The sequence below is a fragment of the Colossoma macropomum genome, unplaced genomic scaffold (genome assembly GCF_904425465.1).
Source record: "Colossoma macropomum unplaced genomic scaffold, Colossoma_macropomum, whole genome shotgun sequence".
NCBI classification, from domain to species: Eukaryota; Metazoa; Chordata; class Actinopteri; order Characiformes; family Serrasalmidae; genus Colossoma; species Colossoma macropomum.
Genome location: NW_023494787.1, coordinates 30712129 through 30739360, shown reverse-complemented (window position 1 = coordinate 30739360; position 27232 = coordinate 30712129). Strand labels below are relative to the sequence as shown.

At 38.8% G+C, this 27232-nt stretch overlaps 2 protein-coding genes across 3 annotated transcripts in view; both read left to right on the top strand.

The window, feature by feature from the left end:
- The window catches only part of si:ch211-66e2.5 (hemicentin-2), a 33972-nt gene extending 20883 nt beyond the window's left edge, over window positions 1-13089 (top strand). The window contains exons 7-11 of the mRNA XM_036565517.1: window positions 2049-2280; window positions 2848-3114; window positions 4133-4465; window positions 8132-8377; window positions 13046-13089. Coding sequence (XP_036421410.1) covers window positions 2049-2280; window positions 2848-3114; window positions 4133-4465; window positions 8132-8377; window positions 13046-13089 — 1122 coding nt within the window. The remainder of the gene's footprint in view (window positions 1-2048; window positions 2281-2847; window positions 3115-4132; window positions 4466-8131; window positions 8378-13045) is intronic.
- A 352-nt stretch (window positions 13090-13441) lies between these two features.
- Window positions 13442-26774, top strand: tyk2 (tyrosine kinase 2). 2 transcript variants are annotated; one of them, XM_036566885.1, is made up of 24 exons: window positions 13442-13602; window positions 16781-16983; window positions 17076-17199; window positions 17354-17486; window positions 18332-18495; window positions 18806-19184; window positions 19257-19442; window positions 19679-19836; window positions 19920-20037; window positions 21080-21263; window positions 21411-21529; window positions 21865-22029; window positions 22139-22226; window positions 22473-22600; window positions 22762-22897; window positions 23380-23531; window positions 23617-23767; window positions 23923-24017; window positions 24104-24296; window positions 24397-24515; window positions 24680-24852; window positions 25220-25337; window positions 25482-25592; window positions 25686-26774. In XM_036566885.1, the coding sequence occupies exons 2-24, from the start codon at window positions 16800-16802 to the stop codon at window positions 25827-25829; spliced, it is 3522 nt and encodes a 1173-aa protein (XP_036422778.1). In that variant the 5' UTR covers window positions 13442-13602; window positions 16781-16799; the 3' UTR covers window positions 25830-26774. The 2 variants fall into 2 exon arrangements, with proteins under 2 accessions (XP_036422778.1, XP_036422779.1); XM_036566886.1 differs by lacking the exon at window positions 13442-13602 and adding an exon at window positions 13727-13849.
- The last annotated feature ends 458 nt before the right edge of the window (window positions 26775-27232 follow it).

Below are 27232 nucleotides of genomic sequence, written 5' to 3'. Positions count from 1 at the left end.
TCATACACAAGTCTCAAATGTTTCAGTATTTTTAACACTTGTAGGTTTTCAATATATAAAGCAAGAGTGGAGCTTGATTTTTCTCCTCTCTCTCAAAGATGAAAGCTTTAAGTACTGTTTATCTGATGGTGACAGTGTTGGTGGTCTACCAGGTCTTGCATGGTTGTTAGGGGTCCCATTTTCCCATCTTTTAACAATTTTCTGAATTCCAGTTTGGAAACTCCTGCTTTTTGACTTATTTTCCTTTGACTTTCCCCTTACTTATGCAAACTGTATATAATGTATATTTTGTCTAATCTCTTAAAAAATATCTCCTTTAACCATTTTAGATGTACATGAGGAAGAAATTAGCAAGGCAGCTGAGGTGTGTTTGGGTAGCTGCTTGTGTAAATGTTAGTGTCTCTTCAAGGGGAACATAATGTCAGTGACTGTTTTGGGAACAGCTTTAGTTGGGAGGACGCAGCGGTCCTGGTTGGTTTTAAGATTGTAAGGACAGAAGAGTTAAAGTGGCAATAGCGTGCACAAAAGAGTAGACAAATGAAACACTGATAGATTTGAGATAGTATACATTGTGTTGGAGGCTTTCGTGTCATTTTGTAATAATGCATGTAATTTATGTTTGCTTTTTTCCTCACCCTGCAAAATCAATAACTTGAACTTATTGGTCTTTTTTGACTGGAAACTAAATAAACAAAAAAGGGTTCTTTGACTTTTACCCAGTTGTGTATGAAAAGCTATTTTGTGCCTTACCTTTCTCTCCCAGTTTCATGTTTTATTATGCCATTTTTTTTGTCCAGTGAGAAACCCATTTTAAGGACTTCAGATGTTATTTTGATGTCCAATGGTCTCTCCTAATGTGCAACTGTTTGAAAGGAAACGTTCATGGTAGTGAGTCTTTCTGGCTGCTTTCCAGTTTGTAATCCACAGTTCTCTTGTATTTTCTGTAGTCATGGAGATGTGTTCTACAATAAAGGAACTTCTAAACATCAGTGTATCCAGTACTTGCCTCTGTCTGGACTTGCTTCAGCACTTTGTCCTTAAATATGAAGGACAAACAGTTGGGATTACTCACAGACATGTTTCGTTATGCTCAGCCTGGTGATAATATGTTCTCCCACACCATAAAAAGCTCATCTTTATGAAGTGGCATCCGTTCGTAATAATGAAAAAAGCGAGTGTTCAGTGCTTCTAAAATGGTGTCTTGTGTTGTGCGTCTTTCATTTGTTAACCTTAAACAAGAAACCTGGAGACTGGAAGTGACCCTGCCAAAAAGCTTGTTGTGTTTTAGCAGTGAGCGTGTTGGCATAGCAACGCTGACTGCTCTGGGGACTTTTAAGCGGCCTGCCAAGTCACATTATCCTCAGTTAATAAAGGAGACATCAACACAAAAAGAAAGCCTGACAGGAAGCTCTATAACAGTGTCTAAAAACCACTGCACCAAAATTCGTTACTATGTGCTTTTTCAAACTCAAAAGAATGTAGCCCTTCTCTGCTCTGCGCATACATGACTTTCAGCAGCTGTTGTGCATTAAATCTGATACAAATTCAAGGACCCCTACAACCCCTGCTGTTGAAGTCATCTATATATCCACATGTAGGCGGGTTGCTATGGTGAGTTGGGCGTTGTAATTTGAGTGACATGCAATGTGCCTCTAGCCAGGGAAGAAATCACATGACTAACACAACTTTGTTACATGTGGAATTAATATACTAGTCTTGAAAACTGCTCAGGAGCATTACGTGTTTTCAGTCAATTACCTAGAACGTTACATTACTGATCTGGGGTGTTTCCTTAAGGCTTTGTAGTAATAAACATCATCTTGACTGGTAGAGAGAGTGTTTAATGTAATGCTTGCTCTACAATTTAACTATGATCTTTGTGCTTAGTTGCTTTTGGGAAATCCAGCCCTGATTTGAATTCAAGGCTTGCAAGTTTCACCCTAAAACTGGTGTAACGTCACTAGAGGTAATGGTTACACAGGCATGAGGAGAGACTTGCAGTGATTGTTTTCAGGCTAGAGAGAGTTTGCTTTCCTGGGGGCCCCCAGTCCTTTCTGGTCCCCCTTCAAGGCCATTCAGTCGAACTATGGCATGGACAAGAGTGGCGATGCAAAGCAGGGCTTTTGTTAGCAGCCACAGCTCAGTTTTTGGGTTGCCAAGCAGGACCAAGTCAGAATCCCTTTCGTCTCTGTACCCGGACTATGGCAGATTTCAACAAAATCTCAGAGATGATGAAAAACACACTGAAATGTTTCTTTGCTCTTTTCGTTCTCCAAACAGGTAAGTCAGCACAGGTGTCAGCACCCTGAGGTAGATGTGATATGCAGTATTTTATAGTTTTAAAGTTACCTTTTGTTTAAAGAAAAATTACAATTTCAGACAGAATTTTTTAAATGGTGGGATGGAATGGACACCCTGTATCCCTTTGGACTTTCTTGGATTACCAAAGTTGTTTGTCTTAGCCTATATATAAGCCTTATGTGCTTTGATTTGTAAATAATATTGTACTGCTTCATTATACTGAAACGACTATCATTAATGGTCTGGCACAACCATTCCCTGTCTCTACACTGAATGTGCCACTGGATAGATGGTATAACAAAGCTATTTTAATCATCTACCATCATCTTTAATCACAAATATGTTAGTTGTAAAGTAGCCTAAGGTGTTCTCATCCTGTCTAATAGTGCATGTATGGTCATATTGTACTGTTATTGTATATAATTCGAGTATGTAATGACTATTTGTAGTATGTAAGTAAATTAAAATCTGTGATATCTGTGTAAAATCAGTAAGTGATAATATTATGAACAGTAGATGTATATAACTGTCTCCGACTCTCCTCAGCCTCAGGTGACAGCTGCTCTCTTGAGATATCGCCCTCGAGAGTGGTTGTTGCGTTTGGACAGCCGGTGACAGTCAGCTGTGTGGCCTCTCGGCCAGTGCGCGTGCTGGGATGGGAATCTGCCATCGGTGCGTCACACACCCAGCGTGACCTTGCTGTCCAGTGGTCAGTGGACAGCTTGATTGACTGGATCGAAGAACCAATCTGCTACGGTGTTTTCTTCACTGCACCCAGACAGTGTGAAGAGAAGCTCAACCTTGTTCTGTACAGTATGTGCAATATTTTGCACAGTAACTATTCATGCAGTGTCATTTAAGGAAATGTTTTTTTGCAAAAACCCAATTTTTGCTTCTCTGAGACATAATTGGTCAACAAAGGCATGTTTGGTGTCTTGGCTGATCGGCTGTTTTGCTTTGATGTTGTTAACCAATGCTAGAGTCAATAGTCACCCAAATCTTTTCTGTAAAAACATCTGTAAAACTTCTTTCAAGTCAGTCAAACTGCATCCAAGTCCTCATTATGTTTGTGCAGACTTGTTGGTGTGATTTAGGGCACAGTTTGAACTATAAAAATGAAAATGAAAACTTTGTGTAGCTGAATGCTGGGGGCTACTATTTTAGACAACAGGTGCTGTGTGACCTTAATGAAGGCCTGGATATGGTTTGAGCAGATTGAGGTTTTGATGATATATTTAAAGAAATGATTTGGTTTGTCTGTTGACTTCTAGTGTTGGTTAGCATTGTTAGCCTTCTGGCTCCAGCACTTAACTAAAGAAACAAAATTTGGGGATCAAACTTGTCTTGGCTGATCAGGATAAGTAGAAAATTGTGTAAATTGAGTTCCAACAAACCCAAACATTTGGCTGGTGGCAATACCTTTGTGTTATTGTTGAGAAACTATGTTTGTTTTATTGTTGAGAGACTCATTCTCATTGGGCTAGAATGTTCTCCCCATTCACACTGTTCTAAAATGTTCTTTCACCTTCACACTCTTCCAGAATGTACTCCTCTGTTCAGAATGTTTACCCCTGTTCACATTTCTCTGGAATGTCTCCCCCATTCACACTGTTTTAGAATGTTCTTCCCATCTGCACTGTTCCAAAGTGCTCTACTGCTTTATTTGGCTTGTCATTTCCTCGAGAACATCCTAACGATAACTGCAAACATTACAATGTTGATGTTTGTTGTGTTAGTGCAATCTGGCCTTAGATATTCCATTTTCGTCTGTTACTCCATTGTATTCCAAAACAGATCAAGGGTATAATAGGTGTTTCCTGTTTTTCTGCAGAGACTCCAGACAGCATCTCCATTAGCATGGTAAACCACACAGGACCGATGGTGGAAGGCAAAGAATACCAGCTACTGTGTGAGGTGCAGAACATTGCACCTGTGCAGTATCTCACACTGCGGTGGTACCGAGGGCAGACGGAAGTTTACAACCACACATTTTCTGAGCTCTCTCCGGCTACTCCAGTCCAGGTGTCCTCCACCCTGCTGATCAACCCAGGCAGGGTAGAGGATGGAGCTCCGTACAGGTGTGAAGCTGCACTGGAACTTGGTCCAGAAGGACCTCAACCTCCGCCCAGAGTGAAGTCAGAGCCCCTCAGCATTGCTGTTCACTGTAAGACCATTCAGACAATATAGTCTCTGTTTTAAAATTTTAAGAATCCTCAAATCAGTTCTCTAAAGTAATAGGGCTCAATTTTTGTGGTCGTAGCTCACTTGGAAATGTAAGGTTTATTAATTGTTTAATGTTCCATGCGTAATGAGGGGCCAAGTTTGAATCCCATTTTGTAGCATCAGCTTGTTTTTCCTTATTTGATATGGAAAAGTTGCAAAGTCAGTTGTATTAGTAACTAAGAGAAGTTATCTATTCCTATTTAAGTTGGGTGATATTTGATCCTCCACAACATTGCTCTACACTCAAAAAAATGACTCTTTGAATTGACTTAATTTTTTTTCATCAACCTGTTGCTCGAAATTAAATTATCTACATTCAGATATATAATTTGAGTAACATTTACTCATTACCTATAAGCAATGTCAACTTAACTATATTTTGCAGGATTTACTTCAATACCTTAAGTAACTTTAACTAAAATGAATCATGTTCTTTCTACTTAAGCAAATTATGTACATTGTAGATAACATTTTTTAGTTAAAACAACTCAAATTTGATGCCTTTCTGATGCTTGTAAGTTTTGTCCGCTTAATTATATTTTGTAAAATTTCCTTGGTGTAATTTTAACTAAATTTAATCATGTTCATGCTATTTCATTAAATTATGTAGATTGTTAAATAACCTTTTAGTAAAACTACAAAATTTTGATGTATTTCCAAATAGTTACTCATTGTTTATTATGTACAACAGCTTAATTATATCACAGAGCATTTCTTAATGTGCAATTTTTAATGTTAATTTTCACAAATTAAACTTCAGCTACACTTATTAATGTTCCATCTATTTAAACACCTGGTCAAGACAATGACTATCATCACAATAAAAAAAAATTACATTGACTTTATTAAGGTACATCAAATGCATTTGCATATTAGGATCAACTAAAATACACATTTGCTTTACCACTATAGAAAAACACTGAATATTAAGTAATAAAACAAGACTGTAGACAAAATAAAGCAGAGGAGTAAAAAAATAGACTAAATACTTCTCTAAAAGTGCACAGCTATCAATACATTATTGCTTGTCTTGCAGGCAACACAAGCTAAAATGCAACTTTACATACAACAATAAGCTTCAAACAGAACACTGCAATTATAAACACATTCACCTAAATGTGTGTGCCTTTAATCACAATTAATTAAGTCTTTAGAAATGGCCCAGAAATTGTGAAACAATTCTGTAATGATAATTGCAACTTTACAACAGCAGATATTTAAAACAGAACAGCACAATAACAGTATTAATGTTATGCGACTTTATACAATATCCAATTATCATCAATGATCAAAATAATGCCCCAGAAATAGCACCTACAGAGTACAACCTTCTTGTCAAAGCACTGCCTCTAGTTAACACAACCTTATTTTGTTTGTTAGACTTCGCAAATTTAGGGTGAAAATTTATAGAGCTCAAATTATTCAAAAGGCTATTTTGTACAGCTTTAGCAAAAAAGACTCTAAAATCTAACTGCATGTTAAGACAAATTGTTCTTAAACATGACCAGGATCTTGACATGTTGTATAGAAAATCACTGAAATGTCACTGAATTTTAAAAGTGATGTTGACAAATACAGCCATTCTTGTTTCATGTGACTTAAGCGTTGTTCAAAAGCCCATTGCTTTTCAATCAAAGTAGAAGCTAGTGTGAAAAGTTCCATATATTTCCAGAAAGGACAGCCTACTTTGACTATCCAAAGATTTTGTTCTCCAAACCAAGAATATTAGGGGAGAACTTTGCACCATCCTTTGGCATGAGGAATGTACAAATTCAAAAAGCAGCATTTCCACCCATTGTGGTGAGCCATATTCAGTGCATAGATTACTCCAAGCATTACTGCAGTCTGGTGCAACTGATTTGATGTTTCCTACAATAATGTTTCCATCAGCGTCACCCTCTTCATATTCTCCACCCTCTTCTGATGACATAAATGTCCATTTCAGTGTTGTGCTGGTCTCTCAATATGTCTTCACTATGAATGTCCTACAAATTAAATCTTGTTATTAATACAAAACTTCATTGTTCTCTTGCTGCATAAAGAGTACGTTCAGTTTATTTTTCATTTGAGCTCTTCTAAATACTTCCAGGCACCCCCCGACAGTTTTTTTTAATATCAAATACTTATTTTATAATGAATCTAAATAAAATCAGCCCCCATCTCCACAAAACTCCATTCAATGGTAAAATACACATTACAAAATGGACAATTCTATTTCACCCTTCTCACACTGGCACCTACAATCTATGGTTGGCGCTAACATACTAACACACCACGCCCTAGTCGTCCCTTAACTGTACGTTTTCATCAACGTTATGTCCAACGCTGCGTTGTGTGCATCTACAACCATCTAAACAATACATTACCGTGTACTTGTGCGGTGACACAGCAGCTAAACGCACTCGTCTGCAGTGAACTTCAGAAAATGGCGCCGTTACTTAGCTAGCTAGCTAGGCTAGGTCCACAGTAACGTTAGCTAACGGTTGTGTTGATGAGCAAACTTAGTGACTACCTCAACATGACAGATACTTAAGAAGGACACACCATATTAAAACACTGACCTTTACAGTTAAAACACTGCGATCTTTAGTAAGTTTAGGGATTATTTGACCGAGTGTCGTTATGTGTCCTCTGAATCTGCGTCGGTTTAAACTAACCTGTCTAGCTAACCTAGCTAAGTTGGCTAAGCTAGCGAATTTTAAGCCATGCTAAGTCCTCCCTTAACCTCACGTTTTTGCCAATATTTTTCTGCGTAAATGTCTTGAACATGTTATATGTCCATATTGACAAACAATAGACAATATACAATCTCCTACCATGTAAATGTAAGATGACAGAATTTTCTCAGGTAATCCAAATCTTCCCAGAGACAGGGTGTAGAAAATGGCTGCCGTCAGCTCGGGGAAAAGCTGTGCTTGCGCATGCGCAGTTTCTACCCCTTGACACAAAATTATTTCTAGTTCACTTTAAGCGTGTTTCATATGCTTAGTTTACTGGTTTTCAACATTGCTTATTATTATTTAGTTGAAGCAAAAACACATTTAAATTGAGAAAAACATGCACAATTTTATTGTGTAAAATTTACTAAGGGCCAAGTTCATTTTTTTCAGTGTATGAGAAATAGAACGTGTTTATGTAGGCTATGTGCGTTTTTTAACCACAATAGGATCAAAAATACCATCAGACCACTGTATTTTGACATCCTCTGCTGTGTCACTCCACCCAAATCATTGTTATATATAAGTTGCTCTAATTTCTGACTGAATGGGCTTGCGTTCAACCAGATTAGTACAATAATGTCATTAAATGGCATGCATAAATCATCACAAACTTGTCTGAAACTGTCTTGAGTTTTTAGGTAATCTCATTAGACTTGCTGTAGTTTCTGACTCTTTATGACATACTGTTATCCATAAACAAGGACAAAAATATGCCACACGACAAAACAGACCAGTAACACTCATCTTGAAGCCTGCATTTTGCCTGTACATTTAGTTAATGTCATATAACTACAAGTATAGCATACAGTGCCAGAGAAGTTTACTTTACTTACCAGTCTGATGTGGTTCGAGTCAAGTTTGATATGACCCTTGTTTTTACCTTTCAGACCCACCTGACCCGTTCAACCCAGAGAGGGAGTTGGTGGAGTTCGTTGACGGAGAGGACATTTTGCTCAATTGTTCATCAGGAGGAAATCCACCACCTTCATACAGCTGGAGCTCCCCAAATGTGCAGGACAATGATGAAAATCAGCCACTCCTCAGAGCTCCCTCTTCAGGCACGTACACCTGTACTGCCTCCAACATGCTGGGTAAATCAAGCAAGAAGTTCATGGTCAAACCCAAATCCAAAGGTGAGATTGATACACTGCTGGACATATTTAACCTTATGTCACTCAATTGCCACTGAATATTCTTTTTCTATTATGCATATTAATTATTACTTTATTTTATACATATTTTTCTTTTTTTTTATAATATATTTAGTTACTTTTCTCAATGTGAACTACTGCAAAAACAAATTTCTTGTAAACTTATTCCAAAGCAGAGACTATTCTTGCTCCATAACAGTTTCTACATCTTAAAGTACTTAGATTTCTACAGCCCTTCATTATCTGGCTTGTGGAACTGGAATACAGCAGAATGTAATCAGATATTCAGGAATAACATTAATGCAATGCTCTGGTTTTGCACTGTTCTCGTATTATTAATGTTAATATATGTAAATTAACTGATCATTTAATATACTGTTTGTCTGATCCACTTCAAAACAATATAATTTTCCTTATAGACTTTTTTTAACAAAATGGATATGATAGCAATTAATCACGCTTTTTTTCTTTTTGCAGGTGTTTAATTTCATACATTAAAATGGAATGGACAGATGGTATGGATCTCCTTGATGTTGATACAGGAATTACCCTACAAATCAAGAATAACTACTGCTCTAAGCGTTTGTCCAATGACACTTTGGTTTTTCAGGTGGGATGGCCACACTAAGATGACAGCGGTACTTCCCACACCTCTGCGTAATTGTTACATGTAAAACAATTTCCTTTCTAACTGTTGTGAACATGAGTACTTTTAACAATGTATATGATGTCTGTGTTAGTTGACGTCTGTTTTCTGGCTATGTGTCTGTGTTTAACATTTTTTAAAGATATGTTGAAATTAACTGAGCACATGCATCAAAGTAATATTATAACATATATAAAAAAAAGTCTCATCAACATGCTTAAGTGTACATATTGTGTTGTGTTTGGTCTTTAATGAAACATTAATGAAGTATGAAGTATGAAATGTAGCATTTGTTCTTTTAAATTATTTTTAGGTTTGTTTTAGGTTTTCTACTGTGTGTATGGAAAATTGAGAATTCAATTGCTTATGATAGCATAAAGTGGTCATTGTCCCTTAAATAGAGCTGTACTGAGTGAACACATTTTTCGGTTCTTGTTTTTGGTTGATTGTGGAGGAACTCACTTTCAAATGTGTGTCTGAAGAAAAAGTCACACCATGTTTAAAATGAGGCTAGTTTAAACTTAACATGGCTAATAATTACTGAAAAGTAAAACACACCCATCGCTCTTAGGCAAATCAAAAACATGGTCCTTACTGACTTCATTTAATGGTTAGCCATGATAACACTGAAAGGGGGAGTAGTCAAATAAGGACGATAGCAAGAGCCAATTCACCTTTACTTAACTTCTTCTGTCTTTAACATTGTATAAACTCCAAAAAGTTGGAACAGTATGTGAAATACTAATGAAAACCGAAAGCAGTGATTAGTAAATTCTGTTTGACTTGTACTGACCCCTTAAATGGCCAGTGCCCACCACCGGGCCCAAAGTTTTATTAGACACTTCTGTAAGCTAAGAATAGCTCAACCGGTTTACACTGAAGCCCTGTGGTTGCCCTGCAGTTACTGAATGAAAAGCCTTAGTATGTAATAAGCCTAAGATTTTAAGGGGTTAAATTGAAAATGGTCCAAAAAAACAATATTTTATGTTTTCCCTTATATACTTGTAAATATATGCTTATCCCAAATTTGATGCCCATTCCAAAAAAGTTGGGGCAGGAGCACATTTACCACTGTGCTCCATCACCTTCACTTCTAACAACATTTATTAATTGTTTGGGGGCTGAAGATATGAACTGGTTCTGTTTTGAAAGCACTTGCAGAATGTGGTTTGGTGTTGTCATGTTAAAATAAGAATGGACATCCCTGAAAAAGACAGTGTCTAATGTTTTCAGCACTAATGGTGCCTTCACAGAAGTGCAACTCTCCAGACCATGACAGTCCTCTTGGCTTTGCTGGTAACAATCTGGACGGTCCTCTTCATCTTTGATTCCGAGGATATGACCTCCATTATTTCCATAACAATCTGAAAGCTTGACTTGTCAGACAACAAAACATATTTCCACTGTGCATCAGTCCATTCAGATGAGCTCAAGCGCAGGGAAGTTGGCAGTGTTTCTGGATATTGTTGATAAATGGCTTCTGCAATGCGTAGTGCAGCCTTAACTTGAGTTTGTGGATGCAGGGCCAGACTGTGTTTATTGACAATGGTTAATCAAAGTGTTCCCAAGCACATATGTTGACTGATTACAGAGACATTCTAATGCAGTGCTGTCTGAAGGATCGAAGGACAGGGGCATTCACTTGTGATTTTCGGTCTTATCCTTTATACAGAGATTTCTCCGGATTCCCTGAATCTGTTGATGTTATCATGCACCATAGAGGGTGAAATACCTAAAATCTTTGCTATTGCTTGCAATGAAGCTGATGCATTTTTGGTGAGCCTCAACTCATCCTTGATCATAAAGGACTAGTGCTTCCCTGGAGGATCCTTTTATATCCAAGGATGAATGCATCACCATGGATGCATCACCATTGAGATGTTTTTGAACACTTCACAATGTTCCTAGTCTTAAATTGCCCCATCTAACTTTTTTGGAACATTTAAAAAAAAACATTCCAGAATGGGCTTATGTTTCAGTATGAGCGTATGTTTCAGAATGAACATGTCATGTAGGCCTGTTGTGATGTGAAATGCTTCGCTGTAGAACATACCAACTCAGAAATGTTCACAGTGGTGGTGATAGGAACCAAACATCCAAAGAAATTTAATGTCTCTAAAAGACATCTAAATGACATTGCTATGGATACTTTGCATGCCTGAGACACTCCTTTACAATAGTTTTAAGATAAGGAAGTTCAAGATAGTCCTGACTATAATGTATTATTTTTATCATTTTTGAACCCTTTCATGGCAAAGAGGTAAATGTGGGCTGTTGTAGGGCAAAATAGTCCCAAAAGAAAACTTATATGTTCAGATTTATCACTATTTTAGCCCTATCAACATTACAGGTAAAAATTCTGTAGACGCATGTAGGTTCACTGGCAGTTTTGGATAGTAAATTTAAAATATTGCTATATTTGAGTTGTAGACATTGTGACTCCTGGTTCCAATCACCACTGTAAAGAAATCTGAGTCAATAGGTTTCTCTGCAATTAACCATTTCACATCAGACCACTATGAATGACTTCGTTTACATCTCAGTGATTGAATCATGCAGATGATTAGATAGGTGTAATTCCTCTTTAAGCTTATGTATTGCTTATCCAAAGCAGCCTATGTTTGAGCAGGGAAAAAAATTCTCAAGTTTGTAGCTTGGAAAGTTGCAGCAATAGTTTGGTGTTTTTGTACTTCACCACATTAATTTTAAAAGAGGATCAAAAACAATGATTTGCATATTAATTATATACATCACACGCATCCCTTACGGGAACCTGGAACTGAAAAAGAACGTTCGGTGTGTCTTACTCTAAGAGATCAATTACTTCTACATACTGTGAAACTTTCAGTTCACAGGTACCTTTCTTTCATTCAGGATGTGAGATGTGGTAGTAAAGGGGCAGTAATGGGGGAGGGGGGGTTATATCGTGTACTGAAGTCTTCTTTACTACAGTGATTATAGTATAGTAAGAAGGCCTACACAAAATGTCCAATAGCAGATGCCGATTTAGTCCAAAATCTCTGTGAATTAAAATTAAAATTAACCCAAATATGAATAATTGACATTTCAGCTGCAGTAAAACCAATGAATAGCATTCTGTGTTGGTTAAGTGTAAACACTTCTTCATTGTTCAATAAGAGACTTTGATGAAGATGTTTTAAATTACTCTGTTGACACACTCCAACCAGGACAAATATTCTAGGCCTACATGAAATCATACTTAGTCGCTTCCAGGCTTCTTTGCAATATAAAAACATGTAGATCTCTTGGAGATGTTTACAAAGTCACTTTAAGGGGAACTGTTTTTTTTAAGTCTACATAGTTAAATGGTTAAGAGGTAAACAAAGTCTTTCAGAGTGGTCTGATGTGAAATGCTTCTTTCTAGAGAAACTTACTGAGTCAAAATTGTTCACGGTGATGGTGATAGGAACAAGACATGCACCTCTGAAAGCTCCCTCACAGGACGTTATTACATTAAATGATTATGAATACTCAGCCTGATGTCTGACACATTGTTTTATGATAGTGTTGTCATAAAGTTTGGCTTAAAATGTGTTTTATTCCATTCATTTTAATCTATTCATGGCGGAGGGGAACATGCACGGTGATGTAAAGCAAAATAGTCCCTAAAGAAAACATATTATTTTCAGATTTTTCATTATTTTACCATCATCCCCATTACATATAGAAACTCATCTTCACTGGTGGATGTGTACAGTAAATAAAGTGGCTATATTTGTGTTGAAGACATTGGGATCCCTGCTCTCTATTAAAGGAATCAGAGTCTGAAAGTTTCTCTACAAATGAGCCATTTCACATCAAAACAGTTTTAGTTGCTTTGTATAAAACTCAAAGACTGAATTATTCACGTTTCAAAATTGGTGGAATTCCCCTTCAAAGCAGTGTATTTGCTTTTAGCGCCGCCCACTGGCTATGTGCCTTCACTGCAGCTTGTTTTCATATAGTTTCTGTAATGACTGTTTGTCTTGAATTTGTCTGATCAGGCAGCCATGTGGATCCACATGACAGTCAGCGCCTCCAGATTTAAAGAAAGCCATGGGTTGCAGGTCATTCAAAATCAAAGAACAGAGAAGAAATGAAGCTTCATTCAACTATCAACTAACGCAGCTAAACGTAACAAATCGGTATAAGCGTTAAAACTCTGTGAACAAAACTAGTCCATTTCAGTGTGTCCTAACGGGAATGGAAAAGAAAACCTCCTTGAAGTAGTAAATGTATTATGAAGTTTTCTGCATTTCAGGCTCTTAATTTGAAGACTGCGCAAACCGTACAAAACACTAGAGCGCGTTGGAGTAACGCAGAACACGCGCAGATAGGCCTGCTGTCCTATAACCGATCTTCAAGTCATTCGCTCCGTGGAAAATCCGTATGTAAATGACATAGAGATCAGGACATGCGCTGTGCGGGGATCCTCCCGTCTCTAGCTCAGCACGTAGCGAATGTAAGAGAGCGAAAGAAGGCGATGCGAACTGCACCAGAGTCCAGAAAACCAAACATTGTCAAAAGACGTTTTGGGTTTTGTTTCTCGACCGTCTGAATGGTAAGTCCAGCTGTCAAACCTTCTGATATATTATTTTCCACTTCGTAAACGAGCGGAGTTGTTGTTCAGTAGAGCTTTTAGCAAATCAGGAAGTAACGTTAGCACTGCTGTAGTGGGTATTTTTACGTAACGTGTTTAGATGTTTACTTTCGTTGAATATATAATTGGCATGCATTGACCAGGTTCAGTTGGAGCTCTGTGTCTGTTGGTGGAGGTGAACATTGTTCTGAGGCTTTGGAGAACATCGGTGAGCACGGCCTTAATTGCTGTGATAACACAGGCCACATTATTTAACTAGTGTGGAGCAGTCTTTCTCAAAGCAGACACTGTGGATTCATCCATTACAGACAACTGTATTATAAACTGACGACAAACAGACTGACCATAAAGTAGATCCGGTGTTTACTGGCGCATTTTGTCTGCATTTACACTGACAGTGTCATTTCAACAGTAAACAGGAGCCTTTACTGTACTTTCGCTTCTTTATTACTGTACAGTACAGTACTCCAGCAAACACAGCTACGTTGTAACATCGTTGTGACAACCTATGGTTTATTTCGGTGCCCACAACGTTGACATGTAATTTCTCAGAAAGTTGTGACAACATTATCTGACAACATTGTGGCAACGTAGTGGGAACGTTGTCACGACCTACTAGCATCCTTCCGAGTTCCATTGTTGTGAAAGGAGCTCCATGGAATTTTGCTAAGTTTCCAGCAGGTACCCACAACACCGCACGGCAACGATACTGAATACTGAGGTTGTGACAGCGTTGTGACAACCTTGCCCACACAACGTAAACAGCACCACCTTTTTACCATCCTGTAGCAACGTTGTCTGCTTTTTTACAATGTTGTGCGTTTGCTGGTGTTCTACAATTGTTGGCCCACCAGGGACATACTACAAAAACGGGCCATCACTAACAATCAGAATTAAATGGGTTTAGTCAAAGGCCTTCAATACCAAGAACAAGGGTTTTAGGATTTTAGGGATTCAAGATTTGAGGGTTTATTGCCCGTCACTAGAGCAAACTCTAGAATAGAGAATTTAGAAGCTTCGGGTTTGTTACAGAATCTGTCTCTGCATTGATTCTTTAAGACAACGCCTTTCAGACACTTCACTGGATCAGATTCCTAATGCAGTCTTCCCGCAGTCTTAGGATGTAAACGTTTTATTTTGTTTAAGCTCCTAGCACACCTGAGCCAAGTCGTTATTGGGTGCTTTTGTTTCATCCACGATTGAACGCTCGTGTTGTATGAGTGGTGACAGTGGAGTGTGTACACAATCCTGCACAAAGGCCCTGAAAACATGATGACCTGTGGTTGACCGAGACTGGCTTGGGGACCTCTGGCACAGCCATTAGCACTGGCTGGATCTGTTCCCACACATTTTTTGGTTTTTGTTTTTGCAAGTATTCTTACATTGGTCAACCCAGTTATACTCTGACTGTGAGTGGGACTACATGACTTACTTTTGTTTAATAGTAACTACTGATTTATTAGTTGCAACGGTTTTTGAATATTATTAAATAATAAGCCTTTGGATTAATAACAGAAGAATGTGGAATATTCCTAAAGGGGTTAAGCTGTAATGTATAAATACTAAGTATGCTCATACAGATTCCGATTTCTTTACAGCCAAATTGGCCGATGGCCGCTTTTTTTTGGATTATTTACATTAGCCTTTTTCTTAATCTGAAGCTCACACCGTATAAGGTGAATGAACACATGAAACACTCTAGCACATTTGTACTTTTGGTCTATCTTGACCAAACTTGCAATATAAACAACATTGTTTGCTCTTTAATGGGCCAAACAGGCATTTAAAAAATTTCAATCGTAAATCAGTTGCTTATTTCAAAATCACGAAGACAAAAATATAAGATAAAGTGCTACTTTTCAAGTAAGAGGCAACTGGCTATTTAGCACATGCATAATTGAGTGCATTTCCCTACTTACATTATTTATGTCATAACATTGAAACAAAGATCTTCCAAAATAAAAGCAATAAATTGGCCCAATTGCCAGTGTTTTCAGCAAAAATCTGCTCATTCCGATCTTGGCCGATACTGATAGTGCATCCTTAGTAGTGATTTTTGATGTGTTTATTTAACCATTTCCTGACATCATCTCCTGGCAGGCCAGTATTAATTGTACTTCCAATACCTGGTTTGATTATTAATTAGTCCTTCGTTAAATGAAATCATGGGTGCTGGTAATGGAATTTTACAAATCCATGTAATAGTTGGGGCAATCAAGCAGAAATCTGAAACCAGACTTTGTTCTTCTAATTAGCTAACAAGATATCTTGTTATGTTATGTGATATATGTGATAAGTTCTGTCTTTCACTGTACATAAGTTTTTGTGTTTATTTCAATGTTATGTAGTGTTTTTTATGCAAAATTTTACTGCCCAGATAAATGGCTTTAAATAAAGTAATTAGGTGCCTAAGGCATTTGTATATATACATTTAGTACTGTGCAGTAGAGTCTTAAGCCATGTATGAAAATTGTTTTAAAAAATGTAACTTGCTGTTAGTGTTTCTGTATGTAAAAACACCATTTTACATTTAAATACATGAAAACAAATATTAATGCACTTTCTGGTTTAATTTAATGAAGTACTGGTTAGCCAAACTAGGTATTGGAAGATAACTACAATTAATACCAGGCTGCCACGATGAGAGTTTTGGAAGTAAATAAATATAAATATATATGTGCACACATATAGTGCTAATAACTGAGCTGTTACATCCATTAACTCAAAAAGTACTTTTGTTAGGCCAAAGTGTCTTTTTATTGCTAAACTGCACACAAGAGGTTAATTTCCTCACTTAAGGGTGGGTCGCGCCTAACCGAATAATAAAAGGAAATTTGATGCAGCTCTCTTCCTTCCATTAAGCACTTTGCATAAAAAAGAAAACATGATGCTATTATCCGTAACCATTATTTTAGTGTCGGTTTACAAACTCTCCACCAGCTTAACGGAACTGCACTCCTCGCCAGTGAGAGTAAGAACGAAGAATGGGCAGATCGACTGTATGACACATCCACTGTGGCATGTTCTTGGTACTAATGCATTGTTGTCCTGTGCATTTATGCCTACTTACATTGTTTAGTTGCTACTGGACTTTTCTGGTGGACTGAGGCTGGATGCTCTTTTTTCCTCTGAATGACAGGTGTGAACCCGAATGGAGGATGCCTAGACGTGGATGCTTCAAGAGTACAAAGCATGGGGTGTCCACAGAGCAGTGTGAGGCACCCCAGAAGCCGGGGATTCATGTGTATCTGTTCTGGACCAAAGGTGGAGACTCCTATTTGACCCATCAGGATGGTGAAGTGACTGCCGAGGAACTCTCGATCCAGGCAGCGGAGGTTGTTGGTAAGAGCATTTGCATGTGCCTGAGCGTTGGGGCCTGAGCTTTTTTCTGCTTTTTCTGAGAGGCATGTAATCATGTTCGCTGTCTCGCACAGGGATCACACCAGTCTGCCATGCGCTGTTTGCACTGTATGACCCGTCATCATGCTGTTGGTACAGTCCTAATCACAAATTCAACCCAGAGAACCAGTCGAGCCTGATACTTCACTTTCGCATGAGGTCTGTGTTTTTTTTTGTTTTTTTTTGGTTCGGTTCATGCCTTTGAAGGTGCAAGGAGTGCACAACTTTATGTGGATTGAGCTTTAGTATATTTTTAAAATGCAGAGCAAAGCAAATACTAACATTTCGTATGCCTCAAACTTGTGATGTGCAGGTTCTATTTTCGGAATTGGCATGGACTGAATGAGAAGGAGTCAGCAGTGGCTCGCTATATGCTCCGAACTGGGAATGAGCAAGGGGGCGCACCTCTGTTAGAGATCACATCTCTGGAATACCTCTTTGCTCAGGTGAGCTTCAAAAGTATTCTTAAGCCCTATTCATGCAGGATAAGTTTAACATGGAGAGGTGGGGTAATATAAATTTTACCAATGTTTCTCAGTGATTTTAGTCCCATCTGACTGCGCTGTGTCAGTAATTTTTACCAACTGCACGCTCCCACTTTGAGATTCGGGCACCTTTATATTCTGTAAAACAAGCAGTAGAAATAACCTCAGGTTCACCTTAGAGTAAACAAAATAATGACTGTATTAAAAGTTTTAACATTTGTTGTTTTGATTTATCATGCCACTCGGTCATAAACATTACAAACGTCCTGTGGTAAACTGGCATTACCCCACCTCGTTATGGTAAAATAATCCTGTCCAAATAGGGCTTTAGTCTAAAAGGAATTGAGTTTTTTACACTTATTTTTAATAATAGAGTAAATTTGAACTTGAGTATCTCAGTTTATTTGTCGCAAGAGTTTATTACAGTATTAAGAGCAACAGTGTTTCATTTTTGCTTTCAGTGTGTAAAGCTGATATTAATAAAGTAGTAGTAGTAGAGCTGCAGAATGTTACATCAAGTGAGTGAATACAGGTTCTATGTAGCACGTCTAGGCCTGTCTCAAATTGAGAGGGGCAAAAGACCTCTGACTCTTTCTTTCAACTTAGGGCAAATTTATTGGCAAGGTTATGGTTTTGTTTTTTGAAGACCCAGGACATACCTTTAAACATCTAAACATCTGGAAACACACATGATGAGCGAGAATCTCTGATTCTTTGTTAAAAAAAAAAACATTTTCACTATCGCTGTACAAAAGCTAAATAAAGATTATCTCTATTCTTTTAGTAATTATTTTCACCATCCACAGGCAAAGTGTGATTTTGTGAACGATGTGGCATCACTGGAGGATGTGAAGGGTGAAGTGGAGCGCAGCTGCTTTAAGAACGAGAGCCTGGGCATGGCCGTGCTGCATTTGTCTCACAAGGCTCTGCAGAATGGCTCCTCTCTACAGGAAGTGGCCAATCAGACCAGGTGTGAGCTTTGTTTTTGCAGTACAGAATGTGAAAGAAGGTTATTTGTGAAAAGAGTCTAGAGATTTAAATGTCAGAAAAAGAAATCAAAACAGATTAGCTCCTGACCAAGGAGGAAGTGATAGAGTTGACTCAAAAGTCACATATACAGTCATGTAGAGTGGGTTGTGTTGATGACTGTAATTTACCTTAGGTCAAAATGAAACAAATGAATTGGTGAATGAAATGCAGAGCACAGTAGCTGGAAGGTAGCTTGTGATTAATGTGCCAAGCCTGCTCATTTGTTTGTGTTGGATATTAATCTCCTCCAGCTTCCTCCGCTGCATCCCCCGCTCATTCTCTCGGCAAATTGCCCGGGACAACTTCCTGACCAAGTTCCGCATCCGCCGAGTGTTTTCTGACTTCGTCCGTAGCTTCCAGCAGCACACAGTGGGCCAGGGCAGGCTGGGCTCACAGGAGGTCATGTACAAGTACCTGTCCACCCTGGAGCGCCTGGCTCCCCGATTTGGCACTGAGACCTTCCCCGTTTTCCACTTAGACTTGAGGCCCCATGGAGATGGAAGCGGCTCATACCTGAATGCTTCCCGAGCACATGAGCCCCCGGAGGAGCTCATGTGCAGCCAGCCAAAGCACGAGGTTATGGTGTCTGGGACCACAGGCATCCAATGGAGGAAGATCTCAGCACAGAGGGTAGGTTTAAACTTTGCTGCTGGTTGGCAAGAGTAGTTTTGAGTCCTGGTCTAATTTCAGTTTATGTTGCAGGCTTGTGAGAATAACTACATGGGTAATGATTACTTGGATAACGGGAGACAAGACAGGCAACAGGTGCCTCAACAAGAGGCTGACCCCCCAGAAAATTGGAATGTCTTCTGTGACTTCCCTGAAATCTCACACATTGCCACAATGGGGGCAAATGTCTGTATCAGTCGGCAAGACAACTTTGCAATGGTAAGACCCATTTACACACACTGGTATGCTTAATTTTATCAGGGTAGAGAGGACAAATAAAATGCTTTTAAAATTATGAACCTTTAAAAATGTTTATGTTGCTATTTTAAATTATAAGCAAATGCTTAATGCACTTCTCCCTGAAATGCTTGTTTCAAAATCTTGACATAGAGTAGAGAAAACTAAAATTTTTCTTTTGAAATCTCAATGTGGGATATGACCATATTGTATTGCAGGACCTGCGTTTGAGGTCCAGCCTTGAAGCTCGCTCTCTGGTCTCTCTGCTCGATGGGTACTTCCGCCTGACCGCAGACGCACATCACTACCTCTGCCATGAGGTAGCACCACCAAGAGTGGTTCTTAGTGAGGCGAATGGTCTTCATGGCCCCATACTGTACGTGTCCATTACACATGCAATATGAGAAACATGACGCATACTCGTATATGGTGCTGAAGTGCATATGTCTTTCTTTTTAGCGACGAGTTTGTGCTACACAAACTGAAGAAAGAAGCAATGGAAGAAGGCGCATACATACTTCGCTGGAGTGTTCTTGACTACCATCGCATTATACTAGCGGTTTTGAGTAGGGCTCAGGTACTGTTTATCCTACTCCTTGCAACCCTAAAAAACATCCAAAATATTGGAAAGAGACAGTTTAAACATTGTTTTTTTTTTTTAAACATCTAAACATAGTTTTCTGATAGGTTAATCACTGGTTAAAATTAACATTGTTAACATTGCCTTGCATTGTCTTTGAAACCTCGAAGAATGTAATGTGTGATGAATAAACATGTATGTGCTGCATACACATTCAGACTTAATTACAGAAAGGGTTCCTCAGGGATCAGTCCTGGGCCCTCTCCTGTTCATCCTACATGTTTCCTCTCGGTCAGATTATTTGCTGACATGGTTTTCATTTTCACTGCTCAGATTAATATGAGCACCAAAGCTGCCACTACCCTGGCAACCCTTTGCCCTAATATCCTGTATTTAGGATCTTAGACGTTGGATAAACACATACATTTGAAATACTGCAACTCCCTTTTCATTTGTGTTCCAGACAAAACCAGTATGTTCAAAATACAGCTGCTAGAATTCTCTCTCACTGGCTAACAGTCCCACTAAGCTTCCAGTTTAAACTCATCTTGCTAAATGGACAATCTCTACGTGGTTTTGTACCCCTCCATTTAGCCGCTTTCCCACATCCCTACTGTCTTGCCCAAATATATGTTCTGACACTGGACTCCTGTCTGTCCTAAAATTCAGATTAGTCACTGCTGGGGTCAGATCTTTCAGTGTCATGGCTTTGACTCTTTGCTCTTCACTCTCCTAATTTAGAGCTCTCCTAATTTAGATCTTAAAATTTACCTCTTTTCTCAATATTTTCATTCTGCTCCTCACTCCAGTTAATACTGTCTCTCTCATTTTCTCCAGTTGTTATTGTTGTTGATGTTTTTTTATATGTGATTATATGTTTATGATGCTTTGGCAAAGTGACTTTGGGCATGAGAAAAGCTCTATATTTCTTCTTCTTCTTCTTCTTCTTCTTCTATTTAACACAAATAGCTGTTACAGATGTGTTAAGTATTTGTGTAAAATGGTTTGTAAGTGTTTATGGGCATGTTTGTGATTGTAGGATGGATACAATGCAACACATAAGCAGTTCAAAATCATGCAAAAAGGCTCAATGTTTACACTTGAGGGTTGGGAGAAAGAGTTCTCCAGTGTCAAGGAGCTCACAGATAGCCTGAAGACCTTTGTGCTCAAGTCTGGCCAAGACTGCTTCACAATCAAGAAGTGCTGCCTGCCCAGACCTGCAGGTGTTGTATAGTAGTGTTACTGTCTTTCTGCAAAATACGTTCCTGATAAAGGAACATTTCCAGATAGAAGTGTTTATGTCTGTACCCTTTCCCCCTACTTTTGTTTATTATCTTGCTATTATTTATCCCAGTGTGCTTGCATTACAGAATTGTCTAACCTACTGGTCATGAGACAGAGCATGAACAGCAATGCCAGACCTGTGTCAGAAACCCTCAACCTGTGTCAACTCAGGTTCCATCAGATTAAAGACAAAGAAATAACACAGGTTAGCCTCACTAAGCATCACTTGCCTATCTTGATTGAATTGCCTGACCCCTTAATGCTTCAAAACACACTCATATTTATCACATACCACTTTTACAGATCTCTTTTTGATACACTATGGTAGGGGTGTCCAGTTTTATCAGAATAGGGCTGGTGTGGCTGCAGGTTTTCATTCCAGTGAAGCAGGAGCACACCCCATTCCACAGTTGGTCTCAGTCTTCAACAAGCGCTTGTTTTGTTGGAATTAAAACCCACAGCCACACCATCACTTTGTGGATAAGACGGCATAATTTTTTTTATATAGTGTTTTAGACCATGTTGTGTTTTCTTTCTTAGGAGCAGCACTTGGGCCGTGGCACAAGGACCAACATCTACTCGGGTCGTTTGATGGTACGTGGTGGAGCTGAAGATGAGGACGAATGGAACAACAACCACACAAATAGCAAAGGCATCCGTGTGGTTCTCAAGATCCTGGACCAGAGCCACAAGGACATAGCTCTGGTGAGGACTGTTTCCTTGTCAGTGCCTGATAAGGCACAGAAATGTGGTCATTTAACTTTAAAGAATCATAAGTTTTCTATTAACTATTTTCTGTTAACTTCTCCTGCAGGCATTCTTCGAGACAGCTAGCCTTATGAGTCAGGTGTCTCACTGTCATCTGGTTTTTGTGCATGGTGTTTCAGTCAAGGGATCTGAGAGTGAGTGACCTGCCCTTTTAGGGATTCCTCTTTTGCCTAGGCCATTTTTCCAGCATAAACCTGAATGTACCTGCTTTATTCCCCCCATTCTCTTAGTAACTTTGTAGCACTGTAGATGAGGCTTCTCAATTCACAAGGTGTACCTTTTGTGACAATATCAAATTGTCCCATACCTGTAGAACAGCACCCCAAATTTAATTCTGTTCAAATTGCATTTACAAATTTTGCTTTTTTTTCTCTGGACAGACATCATGGTGGAGGAGTTTGTTGAGTTCGGCCCTTTAGATGTCTTCCTGCATAAAGAAAAAGCCCGTGTGACTCCTCAGTGGAAGTTTACTGTGGCAAAACAACTGGCCAGTGCTCTTTGCTATCTTGTAAGCTCTTCAGTAGTTATCAGATCAAATATAATTCTGCTGAATTCAGTGTCTATCTGCTGTATCTGCTTTGCAAAATCTGAAATGCCCTCCTTAATAGTTATAGCATGGCATATTTACAGTATATTACTTTAGTATTTACTATATTTTTTCCCTTGCAGGAAACAAAGCGCTTGGTTCATGGAAATGTCTGTGCAAAGAATATTCTAGTCGCACGCAGGGGTCTTGAAGAGGGAACGTTTCCATTTGTGAAGCTGAGTGACCCGGGCATAGCTCTCACTGCCCTCTCACGTGGAGGTACAGGACATCAGTCAAACACCTTTATTATTTTCTGTAGTAAACCGGATTTAACAAAGTAGGATTTCCTAATTAACTGGCCAAGTGAAACCAAGTCAAGACTCTTCTAAGGCAATATGATAATCTGGTAAAATGGACCATCATGAAATCCTTACTGGTTTGAGGAGCTTTCTGATTTGGTCTCCTTTTCTAGCTGAGACATGACTATCCAGTTACCCTGCTTTCATTTTTTCACTCTGTTTACTTCATCAGATTGCTTTTCATTTTTTATAGTTGATGGTGGAACAGGAAGCCAAATGCTAACCACTTCCTGATGGTGGCGTTCACTTCCGTCTGTCTTGCACATTTAATAATGTTGCATTGACTGATGTAGCGTGGGAGGCATCTGACCTGTTTTATCAGAGGGTCGAGTGAGTGTTTTTCTCTCTCTCTCTCGCTCTCTCTCTCTCACTCTCTCTCTGTTTTCTCTGTTGTACCTGTAGAGCGGGTAGAGCGCATTCCATGGATTGCACCGGAGTGTGTGCCCTGTGGGGCTATAATAGGCAGCGCGGCGGATAAATGGAGCTTTGGAGCCACGCTGCTTGAAATCTGCAACAACGGAGATCTAGCCATGAGTGGCAGTACTTTACCAGAGGTACACTATTCATATGCTTTACATACCATCTGCCTGTGTTATGTGAACGTATATAACCCTACTGTAAACAATTTGTCATTAACAGAAAGAGCGTTTCTATGAGACCCAGAGTCGCTTGGCAGTGCCTTCGTCTCAGGAGCTGGCGAGCTTCATAAGTATGTGCCTGACTTATGACCCTGCAGCCAGACCATCCTTCAGGACCATTCTGCGAGAGCTGACAGAGATACAGCTAAAGAGTGGGTCTTCTTTTTTACATTGCATTGCATTGCATAATTTCCAGTGGTTGTTTTTGACCCGGCTTAAACTGAATTAGCTCGATCCTCAATTAAATAAGGCCTAACATTCTTTGTTCAAAAACTGGTAATGTGATGTTTTTGCTTACTAATAACAGACCCGGACATTTCTTCGGACTGTGAGGCACTTCCGGACAGAGATCCCAGTATTTTCCTTAAACGTCACCTGAAGAAGATCAGAGACTTGGGAGAGGTTGGATGCTACTGTCTGAAAGTGTATTCAATACTTTTGCTTTGCACTTTATTTTTTCTTTTAACTCTCTGGTGCTCTGTCTTCAGGGTCATTTTGGGAAAGTCATGCTGTATGTGTATGACCCCGCTAATGATGGCACTGGAGAGTATGTGGCAGTGAAAACCCTCAAACAAGAGGGAGGCAATCATCTTCATGATTCCTGGATGAAGGAGATTGAAATTCTAAAATCGCTGTATCATAACAACATTGTCAAGTACAAGGGTTGCTGTACTGAACTGGGTGAGTGGTGTTGTAATGGAGCTCATTGGCTACATCGCTACCATCTACCTGCCAGATGATAAGTGTTTGTGTAATGATACATGTCTGTATGGTATTACAGGTGGGCAGGTGGTTCAGCTGATCATGGAGTATCTTCCACTGGGCAGCCTTCGAGAGTACCTGCCCAAACACCGCCTGGGAGTTGCTCAGAATCTGCTCTTTGCCCAACAAATCTGCCAGGTCAGTTAGACAGATTAAACACTAATTAATTGACAAATATAATCATCAAAATATAATCAAACAAATCAAACAAATAAGTAATTCATGTCTCCCTTACTGAAGTAACTTATGAAATGAATTACATAGTCATCATGTAAACAGTACTACCATTTTTTTAATGATAGGGAATGGATTATTTGCACTCAAAAAGATACATCCATCGAGATTTGGCTGCTCGTAACGTTCTCGTAGAGAATGACGGTGTGGTCAAAATTGGTGACTTTGGACTGACAAAGTACATTCCTGAGGGGGAGATCTACTATCGTGTACGGGAGGATGGTGACAGTCCTGTGTTCTGGTTAGTTTTGGTGAACAGATTGAGTGGATCATCACAAGAACGTTTGATTCAGAATACAACAACATTGATATTTATCTATATTAATAAAACAGATTTATTGTGAGGAAATTAAGATCATAATGCAGAAAAGCTATTCTGAAATTTCTTTATAACAAAGGCATGCTAACTGCAGTTTGAACAGCCCAGAAAAGACATTATAATGAAAGGGCTCTAAGTGATGGTTGGTGATAGAGATGGTCTACTTTCAAGTAATCTTGTCAATTCTTGGAAAATAGACTTTTTGTCTCATTAGCAGCAGGTTTGTTAAATGAAGAAAGAACCAAAAGAAATGTTGGTTATACCTAGTGTTTTTTTTTTAACTTTTCAGGTATGCCATAGAGTGCCTGAAGGAAAGTAAGTTTTCCTTTTCCTCTGATGTCTGGTCTTTTGGTGTGACGCTCTATGAGATTTTGACACGCTGTGACCATCGTCAGAGTCCACCTACGGTGAGAGACCTTTGCCTACCTCAATCCTCTCACGTTTCACAAACCTAATGGCTGTTCTATTATTCTGTTTAATTGAGTAGATGTGTAGAGCATACAGTATATTGAACAGAGTAATGAATGTTTACCTGCTTGCACTTTCAATAGAAATATGTTGAGATGATGGGGATGGTGCAAGGTCAGATGACTGTGATGAAACTGATTAACCTCCTGGAGAAACACAGGCGTTTGCCCTGCCCCCGGGACTGCCCACATGAGGTAGAGTAAAATTCTGAAAACACATTCCATTTCACATTCAGATCTACACTTTTTTGCACACTGTACTGATTAGATATCCTGCCAAAATTATAGGTGTACATGTTAATGGAACAATGCTGGGATTTTGCGCCAGCCCAACGTCCAACATTCAAGTCCCTTGCTGAGTCTTTGGAGGATATTCGCCGGACATATGAGCAACAGCCTATCGTTCGGCTTGCTCAGATTAACCATCGCTGACCACTTTTCTGACATTTGCCAGGTTTGCACTGAATAACCACAACACTCTGTACTGATGACGCGACCCTGTTGTTAGCATTGCTTATAGAACAGATGTTGCTTCATTGTTATAATAACAAATTAAGCCACTCTGCTCCTTAGGTGCTCTTTAAGTCAACACTTTTGCTTTAAACCAATTAACCAAAGTCTGTTCAGTGACAGAACCTTGTTCGTGTCTCAATGTGACTACATGTGTTGTAAATAGAGATTTTTTTTATGCAGTTTTGTTTTATCTTGCAAGTTCATTTGTTCATTTCCCAGACCTGCCTTAAATGTCATACTGAATTTGTTTTGCTTTCTTTCTTTTCTGTTTTGTTCGTTTCTTTTTTTAATATGTGGTCACAGATTGGATCAATAATTAAATCCCAACAAATGTAAACCAAAGTCAGTAACTTTTTCCTGTAAGGGCTTAATAGTTGAGACTGTTTTGCCAAGCTGCACCTTATGTTAGTTAGAAACTCAGAATTGTTCTGTGAATCTTTAAACTGTCCCTGAATATTTTTTAATTGTATTTATTTTCTTCTTTTGTAAAAATGTGTGTATCATCATCTCTTAATGAACAATAAACAACTTTAGCTGTAGTGAGATGCCCATGAGCACCCCAGGCACTTCTTATAAGAATGTATTTAGTGATTTGGTAAAACAAGCCTGGGGTGTGTTTCCCAAAAGCGTCGCTGAACACTTACCATAGTGAAATGAAAGAGAGACTATCATTTTTAACCCTCTCTCCCTGCTTTTCACGGTGCTTGCTCAACAATGTTTTCAGGAAACACAGTCCTAAACGGAGGAATAGAGGGCATCAATTAAAATATGTATTTCAAAACTGCAAAAGCTCAGAGTTATATGATTCATGTCGTATCACATACATATGAAATAAATACCTACCGATTGTTTTTTTTTATGCCATTTTGTTCTGGTAGTGGTGAGAGAACTGTTTTCATCTAACACGTTGTTGTCCAGTTCACTGGAGAACCATGTCCTGTTTATTTTAAGTAAAATTTCTTCTTTCAAAAACAATTTTATACACTTAGAATGCTCAAAGTACACATTCTGTACAAGTGCCACCTTGGCAGTTTGAAAACTAAAATTTTGAAACCTAAAAGCCTAATGCTCATGTCTCCTATGCCTCTATTATAGCCTCCTGAGGAAACCAGTTTAACAGAATTATCAAACACTCCCCTAGTCATGTCTGGGATGACTAACATCATACCATTACAGTGGAAAAAAATACTAGCACTGCATTTGATTGCTTTTGAATGTTCTTGTCAGTTTGCTAAAAATCTTCAGCTCCGTTCAAAAACGATGCCTTAAATAAAGGTCATTGCTCAGTCTGGTATTTTTTTGATCCCTCAGTTTGTCTCTAT